This window comes from Miniopterus schreibersii, assembly GCF_964146895.1.
Source record: "Miniopterus schreibersii genome assembly, chromosome: X".
Lineage (NCBI taxonomy): Eukaryota > Metazoa > Chordata > Mammalia > Chiroptera > Miniopteridae > Miniopterus > Miniopterus schreibersii.
In genome coordinates, this window is record NC_138104.1 from 24,283,126 (window position 1) to 24,309,686 (window position 26,561).

Here is a 26,561-nt window from a genome sequence, read left to right on the forward strand (position 1 = left end):
ATTTCCTACTAGGTCATCATTCAAACATTTGTCCTATAAAATTAAGTCAAAATGAAGGAAAGTTAGGAAAAAAATCCTTCCTCCTATCAAAATGAAAACTCATAGACACAGGCAACAGTGTGGTGATTGCTAGGTGGGGAGAGAAAGGTGAAGGAGGGTATAGGTGGGATAAATGGTGATGGATGGAGACTTGGCTTGGGGTGGTGGACACACAATACAGTGTAAAGATGATGTGTTGTAGAATTGTGCAAACTGAAACCTGTATAATTTTGTTAACCAGTGTTACCCCAATAAATTCAAAAAAAAAAAGGGAAAAATTTAAAAATAAAATGAACTGTATTTGTTCTAAAATATTTGTAGTATTTATTTATTTGCTTCCTGCAACATTATCAAAGAGAAATGAGATGGTTAAATGAAGTAAAATAAGGCAATAGGAAATAAAAACTATGGTAATAATCCTAGTCTTCTCTTTCCTTAAACCTCACAGGCAAGATCAGAAACATCTCTATTCACTGATTAAAGGGATATTCTGTGTATGAGAAAATTAACCATAAAAACTTTACTTTCCAATAATTAAATGAAAGGCTAGCTGATGTGAAGTATTACAAGAAGTAGAAAATATGATCGCTGATCTTGAAGAAACTTCTAAACTATAGGTTTAGATAGATGAATGAATCAGTAGGTAGGTAGATAGGCAGGTAGATAAAGATGATAGATTAGATAGATGATGATAGATGATAGATAGATGATGATAGATAGATAGATAGGTAGATGATAGATAGATAGATAGATGATAGATAGATAGATAGATAGATAGATAGATAGATGATAGATAGATAGATAGATAGATGATAGATAGATAGATGATAGATAGATAGATAGATAGATAGATAGATAGATAGATAGATAGATAGATAGATAGAGATAGATAGATAGATAGATAGATGATAGATAGATGATAGATGATATAGATGATGATAGATAGATAGATAGATAGATAGATAGATGATAGATATAGATAGATAGATAGATAGATAGATAGATAGATGATAGATAGATAGATAGATGATATAGATAGATGATAGATAGATAGATAGATAGATGATAGATAGATAGATGATAGATAGATAGATAGATGATAGATAGATACATAGATAGATAGATAGATAGATGATAGATACATAGATAATAGATGGATAGATGATAGATAAATGATAGATAGATGATAGATTAGATAGATAGAAGATAGATAGATGATAGATAGATGATAGATTAGATAGATAGATGATAGATAGATGATAGATAGATAGATGATAGATACATAGATAATAGATGGATAGATGATAGATAGATGATAGATTAGATAGATAGATGATAGATAGATAGATAGATAGATAGATAGATAGATAGATAGATAGATAGATGATAGATGATAGATAGATAGATAGATAGATAGATAGATAGATAGATAGATAGATAGATGATAGATAGATAGATGATAGATAGATAGATGATAGATAGATAGATAGATAGATAGATAGATAGATAGATAGATAGATAGATAGAGATGATGATAGATAGATAGATAGATAGATATAGATAGATAGATGATAGATAGATAGATAGATAGATGATAGATAGATAGATGATAGATGATAGATAGATGATGATAGATAGATAGATGATAGATAGATGATAGATAGATAGATAGATATAGATGATAGATGATAGATGATAGATAGATAGATAGATAGATAGATAGATAGATAGATAGATAGACAGACAGATAGATAGATAGATAGATAGATAGATAGATATAGATAGATGATTAGATAGATAGATAGATAGATAGATAGATAGATATAGATAGATGATGATAGATGATAGATATATAGATAGATAGATAGATATATAGATAGATGATAGATAGATAGATAGATAGATAGATAGATAGATAGATAGATGATAGATAGATAGATAGATGATAGATAGATAGATAGATAGATAGATAGATAGATAGATAGATAGATAGATAGATGATAGATAGATAGATGATGATGATAGATAGATAGATAGATGATAGATAGATAGATAGATAGATAGATAGATAGATGATAGATAGATATAGATAGATAGATAGATAGATAGATGATGATAGATAGATAGATAGATAGATATAGATAGATAGATATTGATAGATAGACAGAGATATATGTATATAGATGACTATCTAGTTTTAGAAGTCTGCTCAAAGGAAATAATCTGAAATGCAAACAATTTTGTTGAAAAACTGTTCACAGCAGTGTTATCAGAAAAAACAAAAGCAGGCTATGTTGGAACAATTGCTACTGGACTTGCCTTCTTGTCATAAACAACCAAAAAACTCTACAAAATATGTGAAAAATGTTTTCAGACATTGGAAAAAGTTACCAAAGACTGTGGTCTCAAACTTATATCAAACATTCTCCTGAAGGTCCAAACAATAAGATAAAGTGGGGAGGGGAAGGAGTATGCAGACTAGAAAGGAAGAAGTAAATCTATCTTAATTCAGAGAATACACAATCATGTATGTAGATAGTTCTAAGTTAGCCATAAAAGAGCTACCAGAAATAATAAATTCGTTTAATAAGATCACAGTATACAGTATAGAAAAAATCAATTGTATTTCTATATACTAACAATGTACAATTAAAATAGAAAAGAAAATACAATAACATTAATAATACTATTCAAACACATGTATATTTACAGATAAAATTAGCAAAGAATTTATATGACCTACACGCTGAAAGTATAAAACAATACTGAGAAAAATTTTAAAAGACCTTTACAAACAGAAAGATATACCATGTTTACTTATTAGAATACTGAGAACTGTTAAGACATAAATTTTCTCCAAAATGATTTGCAGATTAAACACAATCTTATGAAAAATTCCAGGAGTTTTATTTGTATGAATTGATAACTTTATTGTAAAATTTATATAGAAATACAGAGAAGGAGGAGAAGAAGAAGAAGGATGAGAGGAGGAGGGACAGGAATAGGAAGAGGAAAAGGAGAAGGAGGAGTAGACTGAAGAAGGAAGAGGAGGAAGAAGAGGACCACAATTTTGAAAAAGAAGAACAAATTTGTAGAATTACCACCACCTGATTTCAAGCCTTATTATAGAAGTACAGTAATGAAGACAATGTGCATAAGTATAGACATACAGATTAATAGAACAGTTTAGACTCCAAAAATAGACCCACACACACATGGTTAATTCATTTTCAACAAAGGTACGAAGGTAATTCATTGGGGAAGGAACTGTCTTTTCAATAAATGGTTCTGGAACTAGTTAAACACATGGGGGTGGGGGAAAGCGGTACTGAACCAGTACCCTTACCAAACACCACACACAAAACAACTAAGTGGGTGAAAAGCTAAAACAATAAAAAACTTTGAGAAGAAAATCTGGAAGGAAATTTTAGTGACTTTGGAGTAGTCAAAGATTTCTTATAAAGGACACAAAGCCATAGCCAAAAGCAGGTGATAAACTGGGCTGTGCCAAAATTAAACTTTTTTTTTACTTCTGATAGCTCTTTATTTAAAGATCTTAAAACAAAAGCAAGCTGAGGAAGGGGGATACAGGAAGGTGGGGACCTTCCCCCAGACTCTAGTCTGATTTGCATGAACATCAGGGAGGAAGATAGGAACTCAGAAAGGAAAACAAAGGAAATCCTGAACAACCAGGCTAGGGTCTGTTCCAGGCCTGGATCTTATGTCAGAACCAAGGGCCAGGGAAGGAAAGAGGGACACTCTTTGTCTGCCAGATGTCTGCCAAAGTCCACCCACCTGGCCTTTCTCAGGCCTCCAGGAGCTTCCTCAGGAAGCAGAGGTTGAGAATCTTGAGCTGTTCATCAAGGTCCATGTGGATGATGCCAGGGACAGAGACAATAGTTTGGTGAAGGCCAAGGGAGGGGGAGGGGGGTAAGTGGAGGTGGGCAAAGGGGGGGGGGAGACACCTGCAATAACGTCAACATTAAAAATGTTTAATAAAAAAAGAAAAAAATTAAACTTTTATTCTCTGAAAATGCCAGTTAAGAAAATGAAAAGGCAAGCCACCAAATGGGATATCATAGCCACAAAACATGTATGTATCAGACAAAGATGCTATATCCAGAATATATAGAGTTGTTACTACTTAATTATTAAAAAACATTTAAAAAGAAATGGCCTACTGATGTACAGAACATGGAGAAATTTCAAATATATTACCTTAAGAGAAAAAAAGCTAGACTCAAAAGATTACAGCATAGAAAATATAGTCAATAATACTGTAATAACTACATATGGTGCCAGGTGGGTACTGGAAATATCTAGGGGGAACACTTTGTAAAGTATATGATTACCTAATCACTATGCTGTACACCTGAAACTAATACAAAATAATACTAAATGCAAACTGTAATTGAAAAAAATAATAAAATTTAAATTTAAAAGAAAGGAGACATATTGGATGATCCGATCTATATGACATTATTTAAATAAAAGTAAAATTACAGGAACAGAAAATAGATGTGTGATTGCCAGAAGCTGTGGATAAGTGAAGGGTTATTTTTAAAGGGAAGCAGGAGGAAATATTTTGAGGTCATGGAACTTTTCTGAATCTTGATTATGGCAGTGGTTACAAGATTGTATGCTTTGATCAAAACTCACAGAATACCCAAAGATAGTAAATGTCAGATATAAGTAAAAATTTAACTATAAAGAAAACTACAAGGAGATAGCAATAATTAGACAGCAAAATGGCTAAAATTAATAAGAGTAACAATAGCAAATGCAGGCAAGGATGAGAAACAACTAGAACTTATATACATTGGTGGAATGTACAATGGTACAACCACTTTGGAAAACAATTTAACAGTCTTATAAAGTTAGTGGGGTGAAGGTCTGGGGAGGGGACAGAAGTAGAGAGGAGGGGGGTCAATGAGGGAAAAAGGAGGACATTGTAATACTTTCAACAATAAAGATTAAAAAAATAATAAAAATTTTAAAAGCCACGTTTTGATCACTGAGCCTTATAAAAATTAAATACACAAATAAAATGAAGAGGCCGGGAAAAACATTGGTTTGGTTTCTTTCAACCTTCTGCTTATTGAGTGTTCATAGCCAAAAGAAGGGGAAAGGTAGAGTGATGGGGATTTTACGCTTTACTGAGCAAGTCTGCAGATGTCTGGGACCATCCTCTGTGAAGTATGATATTCACCAGTCCCTCAGGAAACAATCCCGGTTTAACACAGCAAATATCAAAGTGCAGATTTGAAATCTGTTCAAACCAATATGGATATGGTTTAGAATTTGCAATGGTTGGATACTTTTAGGCCTACTATGCAAAATATTATTTGCAAATAATTTATGTGCTAGTTAGACAAAGTTATGAAATCTGGTGTCAGAATTTTGATTCCTCTGTGATGTTGCATCCTAACCGAGGTAAGTATGCATCCCAAATAAAGTACTTCTACTGATAAAAAAAAAAAAAAAGATTTGGTTACAATCCAACAATTCAATTTCTTGATATTTACTCCCCCCCAAAAATGAAAGCATATGTCCACACAGACTTGTTCAGGTTCATAACAGAGGAAATAAGGGAAAATTTTGAAGATACTTTTTTCCACTGACTCAGTACTCAGTACTTTTCCACTCCTAACCTTTGTCTCCTTCCTCCCCTAGGCTCCTAGGTCCATAAAACCGAAGGAGCTTTTTGTTTGAGGTACCTTCAGTAACACAACTTGACCCTCCAAGTCTGTCTGTATTGACCCACTGATCTGGAGCCACTGCATGGAGAAACATGTAAATGGGTGGGAGCAGGAGTTGGCACTTACCCTAGTTTAGCCTCTTGCTTATACAATCACAGTAAGCAATTATAAGCTTGACTGTTACTTTAATTTTGGCTTGTTTTAATTGGCTACTCAGACACTTAGCAGGTCAGCTGAGCTCTTGACAATATGACTGTTTAAATAGGTACAAATTATTTCTTAAAAATGTTTTAACATTTTTAAAAAGCTCAGTAAATAAGAATGGAAAAGGACCTCTTCAATCTGTAACTATGGAAAACGTAAAGCTAGCACAAGAGTGAAATATTGAATATCTTCCCTACAAAAACTGGATGCCTCTTCTTACTACTTCTATACAACTTGTACTGGAGGTCCTAGCCAGTGCAATAAGGCATACAGATTGCAAAAAATAAAAAGCATAACTCTATTTGCAGATGATATTATGTACATGGAAAATACAAAGTAACTACTAGATCTAATAAATAATTCAGCAATACTGTTCTATATCTTGATTTTAGACTACACTTACACTATTGTATGCATCTCTCAAAACTCAGAGAGCTGTGCATAAAATGAGTAAACTTTAAAATTTGTACATCATACCCTACAAAAAATAGTAATATCTCAGGATAAAAATATCAATATAAAAATGAATTATAAATCTTTATCTTAGCAACAAGCAACTGAAAATAAAATTTTAAAAATTATATCGTTTAATGTGAAACAAGAATATGCATAGGAAGACATTGAACAAATGCTGTGCATGACTTCTATGATGAAGGTAATTAAAAAATATTTGAATTAATGGGGAGGTGTACTGTGTTCATGTTGGAAAAAACAATAATTTTAAGATTTCAATTATTCCTAAATTGATCAGTACAATTGTTGCTATCCCTCTAAAAATCTCTAAAGGTTTTTTAGTAGAAATTTACAAGATGAATCTAAAATTTATATGGACTAAGTAGTCAAGACAATCTTGAAGAACAAATTTAAAGGACTTATACTACAAGATTTAAAGAGTTATTATAGTGCCAAAAATAATTAAGACAGTGTGATATTAGCATAATACTAGACAAACATCAACAGAACAGACTAGTGAGTTTCTACCTAGACTATACATATATATTTCATTGATTTTCAATAAAGTCATCAAAGCAAACCAATGAAAAAGGGATTTTTTTCAATATATGGTACTGGAACAACTGGTTATATGGGGGAAAAGTGGGCCTAAAGATGAACTCTAAAACTATAAATATTCTAGAAGAAAACATATGATAATATCTTTGCAACCTTGGAGTTTTAAGATTTCTTAGAGAGGACACAAAGACACTGAAAAAGAAGGGGAATGATGAAGCTCGGGGTAATGGAAATATTCTATATCTTGACCTGGTTGGTAGTCACCAAAGTGTATGCAATTGTTAAAAAATAATTGAGTTGTTCACTGCTATGCTGTACACCTGAAAATAATAAAAAATAATATTGAATGTAAACTGTAATTAAAAATATTTTTTTAAAATAAAATAAAATGTTTATATCAGCTTTGCCTGTAATAGCCACAAACTGGAAACACCCAAATATCCATTGACAGGTGAATAGCAAAACAAAGTGTGCTATATTTATACAGTGGAATACTACTCATCAAGAAAATAATGAACTATGGCCCTGGTCAGATAGCTCAGTTGGTTAGAGCATTGTCCCAATACACCAAGATTGAAGGTTTGATCCCCAGTCAGGGCACATACAAGAATCAATCAATGAGTGCATAAATAAGTGGAACAACAAATCAATGTTTCTGCCCCCTCATTCCTCTCTTTGTAAAATCAATCAATAAAATAATAACAATAATGAATTATGGATATACACCACAGCCTGGATGAATCTCAAAGGCTGAGAGAAAGAAGCCAGAACAAAGCCAGTACACACCAAATGATTCCATTTACATATAGCTCTAGAAAATAAAACTAATGTACAGAATGCAGATCAGTGATTACTTAAGGATAGGGGATGGGAGTAGGATGTGGTATTCCCTTCCTAAATGGGGTATCCATTCCTAAATAGCTTAATAGAAAATTATTGACAATCAGTAACTTAACCCATTAATTCCACATCTTGTAGCTTAGTGCTATCCAAATAAATCTACCATTGGCCTAAATTCAAAATTTATTCAACAACTAGTTACTGAGAACTAACTGTATATACTAGGGCCAATACAAAGATATGCAAGACAAAGACCCTGGTTTCATGGATTTTCCAGTTTAGTATCTGAAAATGACTAATTTTATTTTTGGGGTGATTACAAGAGGGAAAGAGGGTGAGGGAGGTAGAAAAGGGTAAAGAGGGGATAAATGGTGATGGAAGGAGACTTGACTTGGGGTGGTGAACACACAATACAATATACAGATGATGTATTATAAACTAGTACACCTGAAACCTATATAATTTTATTAACCAATGTCTCCTCAATAAATTCAATAAAAATTTTTTAAAGTTACTATAATTTTAGCTCAGTGTCTTTCTTCATCAGTGTCTCTGCTGCTGTAATTTGTATATCAATAATTTTTCTGATTTAGCAATTGGACTGAAGATGGTAGGAAAGATATGAGTACAATCTAGTATCTTCATTTTCTATTTGGCATTTTAACTGCATCTACTAGACTGAATAAAATTACAAAATCATATTATTAGCTCACCAATCCCTACACTAATGTAGTATACTGGTGAGAGAACTAGATTCCATTTCTGCCTCTGCAACTAAATAACTGCCTGTTTCATCAATCATGGCAATTTCCTATAGATGGAGTTGTTCTCTGTAAAGTAGTGGTTTTCAAAAATTTTCGTCTCAAGACATTTTCACTCTCTTAAAAGTCATTGAGGACACCAAGAATTTTTGTTTATGTGGATTATATCTATCAATATGTACCATATAAAATAAAGCTGATAAATATTTAAATTATTCATTTATTCATTTAATAATGAACTCATTACATTAACATATATCCATGCAGTTTTTTCGTTTTAAAAAATTTATCTTTACTATTGAAAGTATTACAGATGTCCCCTTTTTTCTCCATCGACCCCCTTCACCCTTCATCTGCCCCCCCATCCCCAGGCCTTCACCACAGTATTGTCTGTGTCCATGGGTTATGCACATATTCATATAAGTTGTTTGGTTAATTTCTTCTCGCCCATCCTCCACCCCCACCTTCCCTCTGAGATTCGTAAGTCTGTTCCATACTTCTATATCTCTGGATTTATTCTGTATCATGTATTTTTATGAAAACTAATTATAGTTTCCAAAACAAACAAAAAAATGAGAAAAGAGATGGTCTTACTTTTTTGTAATTCTCTCTGATGTCTGCCTTGATATAACACAGATAAATATTTATATCTGATTCTGCATTCACTCTGTTATAATATATTGTTGTGGCTGAAATATATGAAGAAAATCTAGCTCAATGCAGTTATATATTTGGAAAACAGACTACATTAATAGTCTCTTAAGATAATTGTGGCTATTCTTTGATACTATACCAAAGCTCTACAAGTGGTAGACTCTTTGTTTAGTTGCAACACAAAATCTGAAACTTTATTAATTAACTTTTGTAATTGATCACATTAAAATTCATTGATCTATCTTGCCTTCAAATGGATCTTCCACCCATGCGTAATTTTGTAACATCATTCATTAGTCATTTGGAAAATATTAGGTCGCTGAGATTTGCAGAACTTTTAAATGTTAATACATTTTATTATACAATATCAAAAGTCATACACATTAATATAATTACAAATCTCATTAGAAAAGGCTGAGATTTAAGAAGCTGTCAAGTTCACAGTGGCAGATTTGAGTTTTCGAAAATTTGAATTCTTACTTGAAAAGCTCAAATTTTTTGATGGGCAACAAATATTGCCTGTAGTTTTCCTTGAAGTGATAGACTCACTGTGCTCATGTTCAAGAAAATGCCTGCCAAATACCTGTTTGAATAACCATAGGTTGTCTCAACTGCTCTCTCAAGTAAAAATGTGTTCCATACAAAAATCAGCTAATTCAGACCACAACTCAAATAATTGCACCCATCCTTTCCCTAGAAACAACAATCTTACATCAACACACAGAATCAATTTGTGTATACTTCCTATTTTGTCATACAGAGTGTTAAAAGATGTGGTGAAGGGATTAAGAAGAAACACACACACATAAAACCAACTCATAGACACAGACAACAGCATGGTGATTACCAGAAGGAAAGGGGGTAGGGGGAAATAGAATAGGGTAAAGCAGGGATAAATGGTGATGGAAGATTTGACTTGGGATGGTGAATATAAAATACACTATACAGTTGATGTATTATAGAATTGTACACCTGAAGCCTATGTAATATTATTAACCAATGTCACTCCAGGGTTCAATAAATTCAATAAATAAAAATTATGTACACTCAAGGGTCAAAATTTAATAAAATTAATGCTGCAATGAGGATGTTTTTAGGTAAAAATGGCCTTTTATTTCCTGAGAGTATAAAGAATACAACTACAGGGATATTGTGGGTTTGGTTCCAGACTACCACAATCAAGTGAGTCATAATATTTTTCTTGTGAAGGGTCTTGCCTTCAGTTTTTAAAAAATGCACCATCTGTGAAGCTCAATAAGGTGAAGTACAATAAAATAAGGTATGCCTGTACTAGGACAATTGGGTACACTGCACTAGCAGTTTTACCCACCAACAGTGCAAGTGTCAGCACAGTGAGAAAGGCAAAACAGCCTTCATATTATTGTTAAAATAGCTATGTTCCTTCTGATAGGATCACAGGAACCCAGGGGTCCACACACAGCACTCTGAGGACCACTGACCCATAGGATCTTTAATGTCCCTCCAGCTCTAAAATGTCTATAATTATGTAAAATGTCAACCTCTTTCATTTGTACAACTCTATAAAACATCCCTTTCCCTATTAAGTAAAACATCTTACAGTTAACAAATTTATTGTCTTACAAATCTTTTATTAAACTGATCCTGAGGACAGTGTCATGAGGTCATGAAGCAAGAACTATTTCTTCCTTCCTAAAAGAACCTTGATTTTATTCAGATTTTCCTACCCTCCAACTTTTCCAAGCAGCAATGTGCATGCTCTGTTGGGGGAGGGGAGGTTAGGTAAGTCACTAAAGTCACTGGTCTAACTCTGCCTTTATGGTCTGATTCCACTTGCTAATGTAGTGGTTGTTGCAAACATACACATATAACACAATTCTAACCAATGATATATAAGGGCTATTTTCAGGGTGGAGATGTGGGACTCCTGAGAAGATTTTATTGCTAATAAAAAGGGACACAAAGGAACAGTTAATATAATTCTTGTACTGAACATTGTGGTGTATGCATGTGATCCCTGGAACTGAAGCATCCATCTTGCAAATATGAGGGGCACTAATCTGAGAGAGTAAGCTGATAGGCAGAGCACAACAAAGCAGAAAGTGGAAAGAACCTGAACCATCAGGTTCTTTGGCAGAATTAATCAACCTTGTATATATTCTACCTCCAAACTTCTTGTTATGTGAGCTAAAAATTTTCCTTACTGTAAGACAATTGAATTAGTGTTTTCTACCACTTGCAACAGAAAACAACCTATCTGATATGAAAAGGCACTATGATGCCTATCTTTCACACATGGAAATGTTTTACTATATCAATTAGATTATGATTCTGGAAAGAGAAGGGCCTCTCCTCCTTAAGCAAAATCCTGGAGAGTTCAAAATACAGAATACACTAAACAATTTTTCACTACTATCCCACTCTTAACACCATTCCTCCCCCATGACCCAAAGTTCAAATATTTCCTTCAATATTTCATTAATGTCAAACATATTATAAGAAATTTTGGAAGCAAATAAGCCAGTTCTCATAACATGTAGAAAGGATGTTATTTTACTTAATTATAAGATGATACAAATGCCAACAGAATTTCTTAAAGTCCTATTTTAGTATTTACTGTCATAAAACCAATTCCATTAACCTGACTAGCACTTGCTCATAAGCGATGCTTAAGTCTCTCTACAAGTTAATAAGTAGACCTATTGTTTACAATTAGATTCAGTAAGATAAAAAAATAAGTTAAAAACTGAATTTAGCAAAAGCTTGTTCTTTTGTAACATTTGCCTTTGGTTGTCTTTGGTCAGCAGAAAGCAAGGGATTTAGGGTTCCCATCTCAATAATGTAGCAGGTACCATCACATACTACACTTTTGGTTAAGGGCCAGTGGAAACTGCTAAAGGATCAAAGGACAGTTGGACCTGGACAGATTATAAAGGTAATAAACTCAAGCACTGATGCATAAAATGAGGATCTAGTTTGTTAAAATGAAAGGAGCCTATGTATTGGAGATTACACTAAAGATGCCTGTCTAAAATCCTCAAGAATTACTGCTACTAAAAACAAATCTTTGTAATAAAGGTTTAGTTAGGTGGCTGGGCGGTTCATTTACAATGTTACTTAGAGAGAATATTTCAAAAATTAGTTCTGTCCCATGGTTGCTGTTGTCAGAGGGGATGAGATGATGGAATGACTACATTTTAAAAAGAAAAATCATTAGAGGACAAGACCAAATCAGCTGACCAACTGGCAATCAATTGAGCATCAATTCCATAGTCATTGTACTAGAAAGAAAAAAAAATTATTACAACTGTCTCATAGGTACTCTTACAGACTACTGATAGGAGGACAATTGGTAAAACCATTCTGGAAAGTAATTTGGCAAGAACAGATTCCTATCATTCAGAAGCTTAAAGTTCAGCTATTCAAGTGCCACTTGGAAAAGCCATAATGCATAACAATTTGTGATTTTGCAGAAGAATATATTTGAAATGCACAAGCTGCAATGTTGGCATAAAGGCAATAAAGTCACTTAGCTAGAGAGGAAACAGGAAGAGAAAATAAAGTGTGAGTGGTACAAAAATGAATGCAGGCACTGGCCACGTAGCTCAGTTGGTTAGCGCGTCACCCTAAGTGGAACAACAAAAAAATTTCTCTCCCCCTTCTCAAAATCAATTTAAAATAATGAATGGAAAAATCTTCATTTCATATGTTCTTACAAGTTTGTTTCTTATAAAAGGAGATGGGAGATGGAATAGTGTCACCCAAAATGGGAAAAATAGATTAGCAATTAATAAGAGTAAGGTTCTAGAGTATTATTAAGGAAGAGATGAAAGCAAGGGACAGAGCTAGGCAAAGTCACAGCCATTTAAATATAAGCCTTATAAGCAGCTACATGGTAAGGGCTTGGGAAGGGGTTGGGGAGGGTGGGAAAAAGAGCTCCCATTTCAGATGGATTCCAAAACTGTCCTCATTGAGAGGGAACATCAGTGGTTTTGGAGTATGTTATACCATTGCTAAAGCTAGGAAGAGGCAAGTGGAGGAGGTATTAATGGAAGGCAAGCTTCATCTCTTGTCCAAGGGAGAAATGTAGGGGGACACATAGTTCAAAAAATTAAAATTTAAGGCCTTGAGGACTAATGGCCTGGGCAATTACAGTAAAGTTGTTAAAGGATGGTTTGATGGTAAGCTTATCTTTAGAATGAACTCAAGTGACAAATCACAGGAAGGGGTAATGAAAAGGGCAGTGGGAGTTATTCAACTTTTCTACATGACTTTATTATTCTGTAATATCTGTCATATATAAAATAGAGACTGAGGGAAATCTCATTAGCAGGTTCTAGAGCAATCATTAATTAACTGTGTGACCTTGGACAAGTTATTTAACTACTTTGTGGGCCTCAAATTCCTTGTACATAAAAATGGGAATATTATTATCTACCTAGCAGGATATAACATGCTAAAAAAAATTAGCTAAATGCTAAAAAAATTAGCTATTCAAGTTTATCTACTGATATAGCCTTTCTAAATGTCAGGGCTTATTGCACATATCAAAGACTAAAAATACTGATGGCCTTTAACCCACTAAGACCCTCATGAAGGAGGCAGCACTAAAAAAATAATATAAAATATGGAATAAAAAAGTGTTCATGGCAGTATTTCTTACAATGGCTTAAAGAACTTGAAATTAAAATATGTATTATTCTATAAAAGTGAACAGGTAAATTAACTGTGCTGTGTATAAATATAAATTATATGTAATAATTTAAAATATTTTAAAACTAATAATTCTAATAACATGAAAAAATGATTCATAAGTGAAAAACATTAAAATATAAAAATGTATGTAGACTAATCCTGGTTTTTATTTTAACTAATTTACTTTTTATTTTAGTTTTTTTAGTAAGAAGGTAAATTTTAATGTATTTTGCATGTGAATGGTCCAAACACGAATTAAAAGACAGACTGTCAGATTAGATAAAATAAAACACAGCTGTTTGTTTCTTTGCTGATCTCAACAAGCTGATTCTGAAATTCGTATGAAAATAAACCACTAGAATAGAAAAAACAATTCTGTAAAATTTTTAAAAAGTTGGAAAACTCATAGTACTTGATTTTACCACTTAATATAAAACTACAGTAATCAAGACAGGATGGTATTGGTGAAACAATAGAGCATAGATCAATATAACATAAAAGAGTCAGAAATAAACTGGCAAAAATACAACCAATGCATTTTTATAAAGTTGCAAAGGGAATTCAATGTAGAAAGGATTCTTTTCAACAAATGGCACTGGAAGAATGAGATGTCCATATGCAAAAAGCAAACAAACAATTAACCTAGACACATAGGCACATATCTCTTATCTTATAAAAAGGTTAACTCAAAATGAATTGTGGACCTAAATGCAAAACCTGAAAATATAAAACTTCTAGAAGAAAACATAGGAGAAAATTTGCCTCATCTTGGGTTTGACAAAGTAGGACACTCAAAGCATTCCATAAAAGAAAAAAAAAAAAATTGATAAATTAGAATTTATCAAAATTTAAAACATTTGGTCTGCAAAAGATATTCTTTAAGAGGATGAAAAGATAAGCCACAGACTTGGAAAAATATATTCAAATCAAATATCTGATAAAGGTCTTTTATAGAGGATACAAAAAGAACTCTTAAAACTGAGTAATAAGAAAACAAATAACCTGATTTTTTTAAAATCTTTATTGTTGAAAGCACTACAGGTGTCCCATTTTTTCCCCACAATTGGCCCCCTCCACCTCGCTCCCACCCCCTCCCCAGGCCTTCACCCCATCATTGTCTGTGTCCACAGGTTATGCATATATGCATATAACTTCTTGGTTAATCTCCTCCCACCTTCCACCCCCTTTCCCTCTTCCCTCTGAAATATGATCATCTGTTGCATGTGTCACTGTCTCTGGATCCATTTAGTTTGTCAGATTCTTTTGTTCATTAGCTTCTTCTTAAAGAAGACCTTCAACATTTCATCTAGTACTGATCTACTGGTGATGAACTCGTTTAGCTTTTCCTTGTCTGAGAAGCTCTTTATCTGACCTTCAATTCTAAATGGTAGCTTTGCTGAGTAATCTTGGTTGTAGGTTCTTGTTTTTCATCACTTTGAGTATTTCTTGCCACTCCCTTCTGGCCTGCAAAGTTTCTGTTGAGAAATCAGCTGACAGTGCTCCCTTGTAGGTAACTAATTGCTTTTCTCTTGTTGCTTTTAAGATTCTCTCTTTGTCTTTAACCTTTGACATTTTAATTCTGATGTGTCTTGCTGTGGGCCTCTTTGGATTCCTCTTGTTTGGGACTCTCTGTGTTTCCTGGATTTGTAAGTCTATTTCTTTCCCCAGGTAGGGGAAGTTTTCTGTCATTATTTTTTCAAATAGGTTTTAATTTCTTGCTCTCTTTCTCCTCCTTCTGGCACCCTAATAATATGAATGTTGGGCCTCTTGAAGTTGTCCCAGAGGCTCCTTATACTATCTTCATATTTCTGGCTTCTTTTTTCTTTTTGCTCTTCTGGTTGTGTTTTTTGTTTGTTTGTTTCCTCATGTTCCAAATTGCTGATTTGATTCTCAGTGTCCTCTACTTTACTGTTGACTCCCTGTAAATTATTCTTCATTTCTGTTTGTGTAGCCTTAGGTATTTTATTAGGTCATCCATGGTCTCACTTGTTTTCGTAATAGTCTTACTAATATCCTTGAGCACCCTTATAACCAAAATTCTGAACTCTGTATCTGTTAGCTTGCTTGGTTCTATTTCATTTAGTTCCTATTCTGGAGATTTCTTCTGTTCTTTCCTTTGTGACATGTTTCATTGCCTCCACATTTTGGCTGCTCCCAGTGTGTGTTTCTATGTATTGGGTAGAGCTGCTATGTCTCCTGGAATTTGTAAAGTGGCTTTGTGTAGTAGGTGTCTTGTGGGGGCCAGTGGCTCAGCCTCCCCAGTCACCTGAGCTGGGCTGTCTAGGTGCTCCCCTGTGTGGGCTGTGTGCACTGTCTTGTAGTTGAGCCTTGGTTGCTGTTGGCATCTCTGGGAGGAATTGACCCCCAGGCCAACTGGCTGTGTGAACCAGCTGCAACTATAGTCAAAGAGCTGCTGTGTTGGAGACACCCCTATGGAGCAGAATTTACTTCAGTGGAGCTTTGGTGTTCACCAAGGGCGCCCCTTGAGTGTGTCACTCGTGGATGTGGTAGGGTTGTAACCCAGTGTGGTCAAGTCTGACTACCGGGTGCGCTGTCTCGGGGGCCTCCCAGGAGGTGCAAAGTCAGCCTCTGCCAGTGCTTTGCCCAGGGCCACCCAGCATGAGCTACACAGCAAACTGTAGTTGGCTGCTACTTGTGCTGGGCTTGGAGGTGCCCAGGAGAGGCCAAGCTATGAACCAATGCAGGCTGCCACTAGTGCCAGGCCTGGGGCCACTTATCAAGCCGTATGGGGCATGCTGCTGCTTGTTTAAGAGATTTTAGGAAAGTCCTAAACACGAGGCTCAAGAGGCCATGTGCATAGAAAAGCCCCTGGAAATGGCTTGGGTGAGCTTAAAGGCAGGGAGGGGCGAGTCTCCAGGAATCACAGGGCGGGGCCAAAGGTGTGAGTCAGGTGCTGGAGATTCAAATATGGCTCTGTGTGGGGAACGCTCGCCAAAGGAGCAATGGCCTCTGCCAGCTCTTCTGCCTCAGAGAAAGCTGCCCCTCAACCCCTCGCCCCAATTTCAGGCAAGTTAGTTCCTCCCCAAGTGTCCCAGATTCCTTTCAAGCTGCTGCCCACCGCTGGGGCTCAGAGGTAGCGTGTCTGAATGAGTCCGTGCCCCGGCCCTTTAAGAGAAAAGTCTGGGACTCCTGCAGCCTCTGCGTCCTACAGCGATAGTCCCCACTGGTTTTTATAGCGCAAAATTATGGGGACTTCTCTTCCTGGTTCTGGAGCTCTAAGCTAGGAGCCTAATGTGGGGCTTGGACCTCTCACTCCCCGGGAAACCTCCGCCACCGATATATCCCTCCCAGGTTTAAACCGCGGTACTGGGTGTGGGCCCACGCCCAGTCTCCGGGATTCAGACCCAATCCTCCCATGTCTCTGCCCTTCCTACCAGTCTGGGTGCTCCTTCAGTTCCCTGGTTGTATGGCTTCTGTTCAGCTAGACTTCAGGAGGTTCTGACTGATGGTTGTTCTGTATTTTAGTTGTAATTTTGATGTGGTTGTGGGAGGCGACGGGTACAGCTGTTACCTATGCCGCCATCTTGTTTCTCCCTGATTTTTTTTTAAATGAGAAAAAGATTTGAATATACACCTCACTAAAGAATATATGAGGATTACTCTCTTCTATGGAATGGGGAAAATATTAACTTTACTAGAGAGAAACCTTGCAGATACCACCTTAACCAAATGATCAAGGTAATATGACCAGCAATGTCACCAATTTACTTTTTAAAAAGATTAGATATATAAGAAGGAAAATCAAAAAACCTGTAAAAGAGGTATTTCTGTGCTGTTGGCAGCATTGTAGACAGATTATTGTCTTTGTAATGTTTTATATCTTCAAAATTTCCATTGATCATGTATTACTTTTGTTATCAGACCAAATCAACATGTAAATTGGTTGAATAAATGAACAAATATACAGTTATTGCCTCCAGAGATTCTATAATTAATAAGGAGAACAGATAAATTCTCACAAAACAAAATTCTTTTAGGACAAAATGCATTTAGATACTAGAGAGGAAGAGGCTAAATGTTACAAATGTTCAAAAGGTAAAATTAGCAACTGATATAATAGTAAAAAAAAACTTTCACAGAGAGACTATATTTATTCTCACTAGCATAAAGACAGGGACCCTATCTATCTTTTAGTTTTATCCACTGTGTCTAGCACAAAATGATTTTGTGGACAGTACATATCCATGAACAACATAAATAAAATTCTTAAGTACTTATAAGTTGCTAAATAAACATCTGTTGAATGAATGTAAACATTACACTGAAATTGAGCAAATATTTGGATCCATAGGATTTTAATAAAGATGGAGAGCCAAAATATGTATGCAGTGCTCAAGAAATTTTAAGAAAGCTCATCTAGACTAGAATGGAGTGTGTATATTTTAAAATGTAATGAAAAATAAGGTTACATGAAGGGAAAGATCATGATAGTCCTTGAAAATCAGACAGAGAATTTGAGAGTTAATACAATAACAAAGCGTGAGTCAATAAATAGTTTGTAATGGCAATAATGAAAACTAAAATTTATTGAGCATTTACTATGTGCTAAGTACTATTTTAATGCTTTACATAACTTCTCTCATTTTATCCTCAAAAGAATCTGTCAGGTATGTACAACTGGTCCCCTTTTGCCAATGAGGAAATTAAGGCTCAGAGTGTACTACTTGGCTGAAGGTTATGCATCTCCCAGTCAAATTGCAGGTCTAATTCCAGAGGCCAAGCTCTTAAAGACGCTGTATGAGACCTCTACAAAATCCACAAAACATGTCTGAGGAGTGATACCAGAAAGCAGTGAGATCCCATGACATCAAAAATGTATGTTTATTCTGTGATCTTGGACTGGAATCAGTGGTATCAGTACAAGTTCATGTTTTTAGCGAGCAGGCACACACATATATGTATACAAAGATAAAATTTTTAAAAATATAGAAGTCTCTATGTGTCTGTGTACATATACTTATATTTTCTAGTTTTGTCTGCTGAAAAGGCCTAAAAGTAATGACATCCCAGTAGCAATGAGCATTCTTAACTACCCATATCCTGATCTCTAAATAACATCACCCAATTAAAAGAATCAGAGCTCCTTGGAGAAAATGCTGATTCCAGGGCTGGGACAGGGAAAGTACAAAATGATCCCGGAACCTCTTGTGGTGCCAGAATTTAAGGGAATGCTCAAAATATGATGGAGATACATTGAAAGGACACAGGAGCCAAATGAAAAGGGCTTCTATTGGCCAAATCTGGGATAACTTCAGCAAAAAAAAAAAAAAAAAAAAAGTAAAAATAGCGTAAGCCATTATAACACATAGAATAAACAAATATCCATAAATCATGCTACTATAAATAAATAACTGAATAAATAGCAGAGAAGGTAAAATTCTTTGTTACATTTAAAATTCAATTTCAAAATGCAGAAAATGTTGAAAACTGAAAATCACCATTTAGCAATTATCACAGTAATAATTATTCAGACCAGAATCCTCAATAGATGCTAAAATTAGCAGGTGAAAGCTTGATGAGACAGGATATTTACACTGTTTCACAATATCGCCCCACATAGTCTCAAGATTTGCTCACTCTGTAACTACAAAGGGAAAAAAACAGTGACTTTACACTGGATAAACCTGGCAGACACAGCCTTAACCAAGTTATCATAGTTAACCTCAAGGTAAAGAGTTTCATGTGTTGCATATACAAACACCAAAAGCCAAATAAAAACACAGGAGAAATTATGTAGGCACTCTTACATAGTCTCAGAACAGATACATATATAAACATATGCACAAAACTATATATATAGATAGTTGACTGGATAGAGTTGGATATGATGGGTAGGTAAATTTGTAAAAACAACAAAAATGAATTGAGCATCTTAAGCAAACATACCCTGTTTCATCACAATAGACATACACCTGAAAAGTTCAGTATATTTAAATTTATTATGAAAACTGACTAATTAAAAAAAAAATAATAATAAGGCAAATCATTCTCTAGAATAACCATCTACCACAAATTAAATTTGTTTTATAAATCTAACTTTTAATATATGTGATTGTTTAGAATCATACAACCTGCAATAAGCAATTGCTTTCTAGGTTGCTTTTAAATGATATCTGTTTACATGCACATGCATATAGAGATCAAACTCTGATCTTTTTATTCTAAGCCAAAGCTATTTCCATTATACCTGCTGCTTCTCCTAACATCAGCAGGAAGGGACATAATCCCCATTTTATCATTTCCATTTCACCTCCCATGTCTTTCCCTCCCCCACCCCCCAAAAGTGGCAGAGATCCAAACACTCTGAACAGCAAATAAATCTCTATAGAGCATGTACAAAGGAGGCAGTATAGGACAGTTGTTAAGGGTAAAGAAACTGGAATAAAACTGCCTAGATTCAAATTTCCAGCTCTACAACTTATTACCTATGTGATTTTCAGCAAGTTACTTAACCTCTATGATCTGTAGCTTCTTGATCTGTAAAGTGGAGATATCAATGATATATATCTCATAGGTCTTTTGTGAAAATTAAAGATGATCATGTATATCAGCATATTAGCACAGTCCCTGGTACATTGTAAACATTCAAAAATGTAAGTTATGATAACAATACTGACAAATGCTCTCTATGGAGCAGTATACTTCTCAGAGGAAAAACTGTTTGATGGCCATGAATCACACTGCAACCTTTAATGAGTTGTTGCCTCTGATCACAAGGGAGATAATACATTTAAATTAGAGAGAACTATCTACTCTACTGAACACACACATACACGTAAAACTTAACATTTGCACAGTAGGAGTCATGTAATTTTACGCACCATATCCATAAAGTAGGAGTGCACATCCTACTGACAGTGAGTCAGTACAGGTATAATTACCATTACATAAAAATACGTTATTTCCATCCCTAGAAATGACTTTTCCCACCTAAAGTTACCTTTTTCTCTTACTGCTAACCTTTCAGCATAAGGGTTACTTTATTCCACTTAATATACATTCTACCTAAAAAAAAAAAAGTCCACATATTTGTGACATCCCAATTTGGCATGACTTCAAAGATAAAGAAATCACTTAACTGTGAAAAATTAAAGCAATTTAAGTAGCATTGTTCTTCCTGATATAAAAGTCCCAATATTAGACTACTTCAGTCAAAAACGAACCCCACTACCATCCAGATTACTCTGGATAAGGTCACCAATATCCCCAGTACTAGTATGGAGAGCAGATACCATTCATATCTTTGAAATGATTAAAACATTCATCTAACTATGATATTGATGCATGAAACAGAAAAAACAAACCCCTGGTTTTATTAAAGGTACAATATCTTAATGATAGAGAAATGTAATATAAAATGGTCTTTAAAAATTATATAGGATGAAAAAGGAAAAAGAAAAAAAAAAAACTCCATGGTGTCTTCTGTAATTTCTTCACGAACACTTAATCTTTAAAAATTCCAAGAAAATAGGCTTGTTACTAAGCTTTATCAACCATAAAAAGAAATCACATTTTAATACAATTTGATTTAATATAAATTAATGTATAGTATTTCTGTACATACCTATATGATTGGTATCTGGTGCACATTTATTAATAGCAATGTCAAAGGAAAAAAACTGAAATATTTAATCAGATATCTACAAAATCTTTGCTCCTGGGCCAAATGCCGTAAGCAGTAAGCACCTAGAAGATATTTTTAGAAGCAACTATTTTCAACAACACAATTGTACTTTTATCCAAGAGTCTGTAGCACTATTGAGTGATTAAACCTTACCCCATTAAGATGTTCTAAATCCAAAAAGCAACTTTAAGTCATCTATTTCAATGGAGGATAAATTATGGCAAATATAATTTAAAATATTTGCTACACATGGCTTTTAAACAGATGTGCTATCATAATTATGGTGTGTTTATAAGTAATATGAAAGTTAGTTTTCGTACCTTAAGAACACACTTTCTGGAAGATAGAAGGAGGGTAATGTAATGTGTGGCATGCTGAGTCTATAGAGAAGCTAGACAGCTAACTTAAAAGTGGACCCAGATAAACTATAACGTATAAAGAATTGATAGTCACTCAACTATGTGAAGGCCTAAGCCATGATCTCATACTGAAGTGTTTTTAAAACCACCTGTTATGATCACTTATACATAACTTGAAATAATTTGACACATACTTTCTTCTTTTCTTCAACCTTTTTTTCCTAAACCATCCACCACCCCCTACCCCCATCCAAGGCAATCAGTCTTATTAGTTTCTTGAATATTCTTACAGAGATATTTTACTTTCTGAATTCTTTAGAGGTTAAGTGAAACTAAGGATGATGGGCTTTAGGCTGGAGAACTATTCTCTGGCAAAGCCATCATTCCTTTACATCTGCCTCTCATACCCAGGACAGTGGGTGGGACTAGCCAGATACACTTCTAGGAGATTTATTAAGGTTTTAATTCTACATTCCTAAAACGGAGTGGAAGTTTTTGCTCTGTCATTTCACACGTGTATCCTCCTCCACTCTTTTAAATCAGAACACTCATTCTGATTTAAAAGTTGAAAAAACAAAACTTTTCCTTTAAATAGGTGATGGGCAACTTCTCAGTTTTTTCAGGTGCCTTAGAAAGTTAAAAAAAAAAAAAAAAAAAAAAAAGGGTAAACAGAACCCCAGAACTTAAAAAAAAAAAAAAGCAAAAGCCTCAAAAGACCCGAAGCCTGAGGCGATAGTCTTTACTTCTTTCTTCCTGGTATGTTACCTGAGCATTTGCAAAAAGGATGGCAAAGGGGGAATGCAGTCTCTACGGAGGTTTTACTGACCAAAGGTTAAGGTAGGTTCAAATTGCTTAAGGAAAGGGGAAAAGGGAAAAACTTCATGGGAGCCCTTAACACTTTGATGGAAGCTCGAAATTAGAAAAGCCAAAATATCAAACTATAGACAAAGTTTAAAGAGTGCGTGGGTTGGGTACAGCTAGTGAAACGGTTAGCCGGCAGGCAGGCAGGGAAACACCCAAGGGCTAACCGTGGGGAGGAAAAGTTTTAAAACCTACCAGAGCCTAGTGATCTATTAGCCTGAGTTCCCCGCCCCAGGCTCTGCTCTGTTCCCCGGAGTAGCTAGTTGCAGGAAAGCAAGCAGCCCTATTTTTAAACACTTAAACCTCTCCCTTGAATTTCAGAAGGCTTGAGTTACCAGGGTTAAATTTAAATGTTTCTCCCTAAACAAGTGAAGGCAAATTTGAATTCCCTAGCCAAGGCCAAAGGTAAAAGAAAGGAAGGGAACAAAAAGTGATTTCAGCTTGAGAGTAAGGTGATGGGGTGGGGGTGGGAGGGTAGAAGGAAGGACTTACCGCAGCCTCTGCAGGCTGCCCCCAAAGACACAGGGCCAGTAAGAACAAGCCGGCTGCCAGGCTGACTCCACGCAGTTTCATTCTTCTCCGGCTCCCGCAGCTCCTTCAGCACCCACACGAAATCCCTGGCTGGCTCTGACCAATTGACATAATCTTGAGGGTTTATTACACGACAGCTAGAGCCGGACAGGGAAAGCGAGGTGCCCCAATTGTGCAGGTCGGCTTGGGTGAGGAGAAGGAAGCTTTTTTAGAGTGGAGGGGGAAAAAGAAGAAGAAGCAAAAGAAGCTATTCTTTCCTCCCTCCCCCTCCCCTCCCCAAAGCCGGTCTCTCGGGAGCACTTTTCCCTTCCGTCCAGACTTGTAAACTTTTTCCTCACGCAAATCCCACAGATCTACTTTCTTCCCTCTCTTCCCTCGCACGCCCCCTCCCCATCAGCACTGGGGAATTTGAGGATCACTCCGCCACAGTTTTAGACTGCACCAGCAACCTGCGAGGGAGTGACGCTCAGTTATCTGGGGGAGGGAAACTCCCAGACCAGATGACTGACCACTGTGAGTGCAACCGGGAAGCTTTTCTATTCGTTCACTTGCACTTTCCGTTGATGCTACTCTTCCCTTCCCAGTTCCACTCTCATTGGTGTAAGCACACAAGCCAATTAGAAATAGACCTGAGCTGGGACTACTTTTTTTAGCGGAAGGAAGTAGGACGAACTTTTTTATTGTTAATGATTAGAAAGAATTTTGGTCGCTGCTTCTTGGGCTGCTGGTGTTCTTTCTCTTCCACCTGCTCGCAGGAAAGAGTTTGCACATACAACAGAATATGTGAAAATATTAGAAATATATAAATATATTTGTATAAGTAAATATATGCTTATAACCAAAGAATTAAGAAAATAAACATACGTATATCTGTGTGAAGACTTTATTGAGGGTTATATGCATATGAGATTTGGGAGCATTCAGTAGATATTAGTAATTATTATATGGTTGAATGTTATTGTAATACTGTCATATCATTTTATTTAGCTACATTGAATGTCATAATTAATATTTACCTCTTATTTTGAACTAACTTTAAAGTTATTCACTCTCATTGTGTTTCAGAGGGATTTAGTACAGAGAATTAAATAGCTATCATGCAATTTTCCTTAAAAGTAACACAAACACCTAACTAGAAATATATATATTGAGTTGATGGCGGTTGTATAGATATCTCCTAAAAAGACCTGAATATTACTTTTATAATTTTGATATGTAGATTTTTTTTAAGTACCAACAGGTCCAGAAAATAATTTATGTGAATTCCTTGGAGGGTCTTATAGGGATTTACTGAAGAATTCTTCAGAACATTTTTGGTATCTCAGACACTAGAATTTACCACTTTAGAGCCTTTCAAGGCTTTGGAGCTATTTCATGGGGCCCCACTCACCCTTAGGTTCTACTCAGTTTAGGATAGATTTATAACTTCAGGAACCATCAACAGCAGCACCATCGCCACCACCACTACCTCCCAAGAGCTTAGTATACAATCTATTACAGTGAGTGTTGTATGCATTTGGGCAAGTCTGAAAGCGCACCTTGGGGCCCACTTGTCTATATAAGAGTTCTGTGCCTTAATCTATAAATATGTTATGTTGTAACAGTTAATAGTGCTTCATGGAAGTGTGTGATGCATAATTGCTTACATCTTAAAGTATAGTTCTCTATGGGTTGTGCATGAAGCTGTGGAGATGCGTGGGAACGCTGTGTGTAGAAGTGCCTGAAAGTGAGAAAGACTACTGGCTGCCTAAGGTAGGGTGGATGATTGACAGCACACAGCCCTGCCCCCTTCCCCTGCTTTCCTTCCTCGGCTGGTGCAGGGAACTATCTTTTGAGTGCGACAAGTTGTAGCGGGCACCGCTGAGGGTGTTTCCCTTTGGGGCATTTCTGATCTAGGAGCTGAATTTAGTTTCTTCCAAAGTGAGCCACTTTGCCCCCCTACCCTGCCCTCCTGAATAAGGAAGCAGCCTCCAAGCATCAGCGGAGCCCCGATGAGCTCGGGCCGCGGAGCCGCTTAGCAGTCTCCCGAGACCCTGCTCTGGAGCAAGCGGAAAGCATGCACCCTGGGTGAGCTGTTGCTGCCCGGACCTCCCCTCCTCTTTCCTACTTTGAATTATTTTGCCGAACCGGGACTATACATACTTGAACTCTGTCATTGTAGAGAAAGTGGGGCCAGGCAGAAAAAAAAAAGGGGGGGGGAGAGGGGGTAAGGGGTCCATGGACAAACGCAAGACCCCGGAGCTGAGAGAGCCCATGTTACTCACCCTCCCTCCCGTTTCAGGTTGTGGCTACTCCTGGTTGCGTTCTGCCTGAGCAAGAAACTTGCAGGAGCGGTAAGTCTCGTCTCCCTACCCCTTTCCCTCTTCCTTTGACCCCTACTCCATCCCACCTCTTATGTTTGTGTTAGGGGGGGTTACAGAGGGTTGTCCAGCAAAACGGAGGTTACATCACTCTCATTTCTAGTGGAGGTAAATGGGGTTCTTAGAGAGGAATAGCACAGTGTCAGGTTAATGCCTTTGGGAATCAGGCATATTTCTCTCCCAAAACCTTGTAACAGATTGGGAAATTAAAAGTAGAAGACATAAAACATACATTTCTGAGCCTTTACTGCACGACTTGAGATGACTGTTATCTGATTCCTTTCTCTGCATCAATCTCCAAGACGGAAAATGTAATTTTCCCGGGTCTACAAGAACGTGAATTTGGCACACAAGTTTGAGGGGAAGGAGAGCCCCTTGAAAGTGCTGTGAATGTTGTGGGAGCTGAGCTTAAGTATTTGTTTGTGAATCCTTTGACAGTACAAGTTGACAACATCTGGATTCTTTAACTACCTGAACTGAACTGATACCACTAAATAATGTCCAATATCTGCCTGATGTTTCCTTTTACTGTTTTTCGTTTCATCAGAAAATTAAAGTGGTTAGAATAGAAAAAAAATGTTAAAGTTAACATTTAATAGGCTGTTTAGATATCTTACATAAATTCAACGAGTGACTGCAGGCAAAGGAATTTCTGTAGATATTTGGTCAAGAAAATTTTAATGGATCCCAGAAAGTAGCGAGACCTCTAATGGAGTTACTAGGATAATTTACCAAGTGTGGAGTGATCCGAATAATCAGAGATGCTGCAGTTTTCCAGTCTCACTAGCTATTTATGCTGACAGAAATAAAATTAACTATTGAGTTCAAATATGAAGTTGTTCAACTATTGACTACTATTTCACTGCTCTATTTTTTAAAAAATACACCTTTTAATAACAGCCAGTCATACACTATATAGATGA

The 26,561-nt window shown here is 35.8% G+C and overlaps 2 protein-coding genes across 5 annotated transcripts in view; one reads left to right on the forward strand and one right to left on the reverse strand.

The window, feature by feature from the left end:
• COL4A5 (collagen type IV alpha 5 chain) overlaps positions 1-23,687 on the reverse strand; it is a 214,427-nt gene extending 190,740 nt beyond the window's left edge. The window contains exon 1 of one of the 2 annotated variants that reach the window (XM_081125613.1): positions 23,240-23,687. In XM_081125613.1, coding sequence (XP_080981739.1) covers positions 23,240-23,320 — 81 coding nt within the window. In that variant the 5' untranslated portion in view covers positions 23,321-23,687. The remainder of the gene's footprint in view (positions 1-23,239) is intronic. The other variant, XM_081125614.1, reaches the window with a different exon arrangement.
• The window catches only part of COL4A6 (collagen type IV alpha 6 chain), a 294,921-nt gene continuing 291,001 nt past the window's right edge, over positions 22,642-26,561 (forward strand). For 2 of the 3 annotated variants that reach the window (XM_081125610.1, XM_081125612.1), the window contains exons 1-2: positions 22,642-22,723; positions 25,560-25,611. In XM_081125610.1, coding sequence (XP_080981736.1) covers positions 22,671-22,723; positions 25,560-25,611 — 105 coding nt within the window. In that variant the 5' untranslated portion in view covers positions 22,642-22,670. Of the gene's footprint in view, positions 22,724-25,102; positions 25,346-25,559; positions 25,612-26,561 lie in introns of those variants that run through there. The other variant, XM_081125611.1, reaches the window with a different exon arrangement.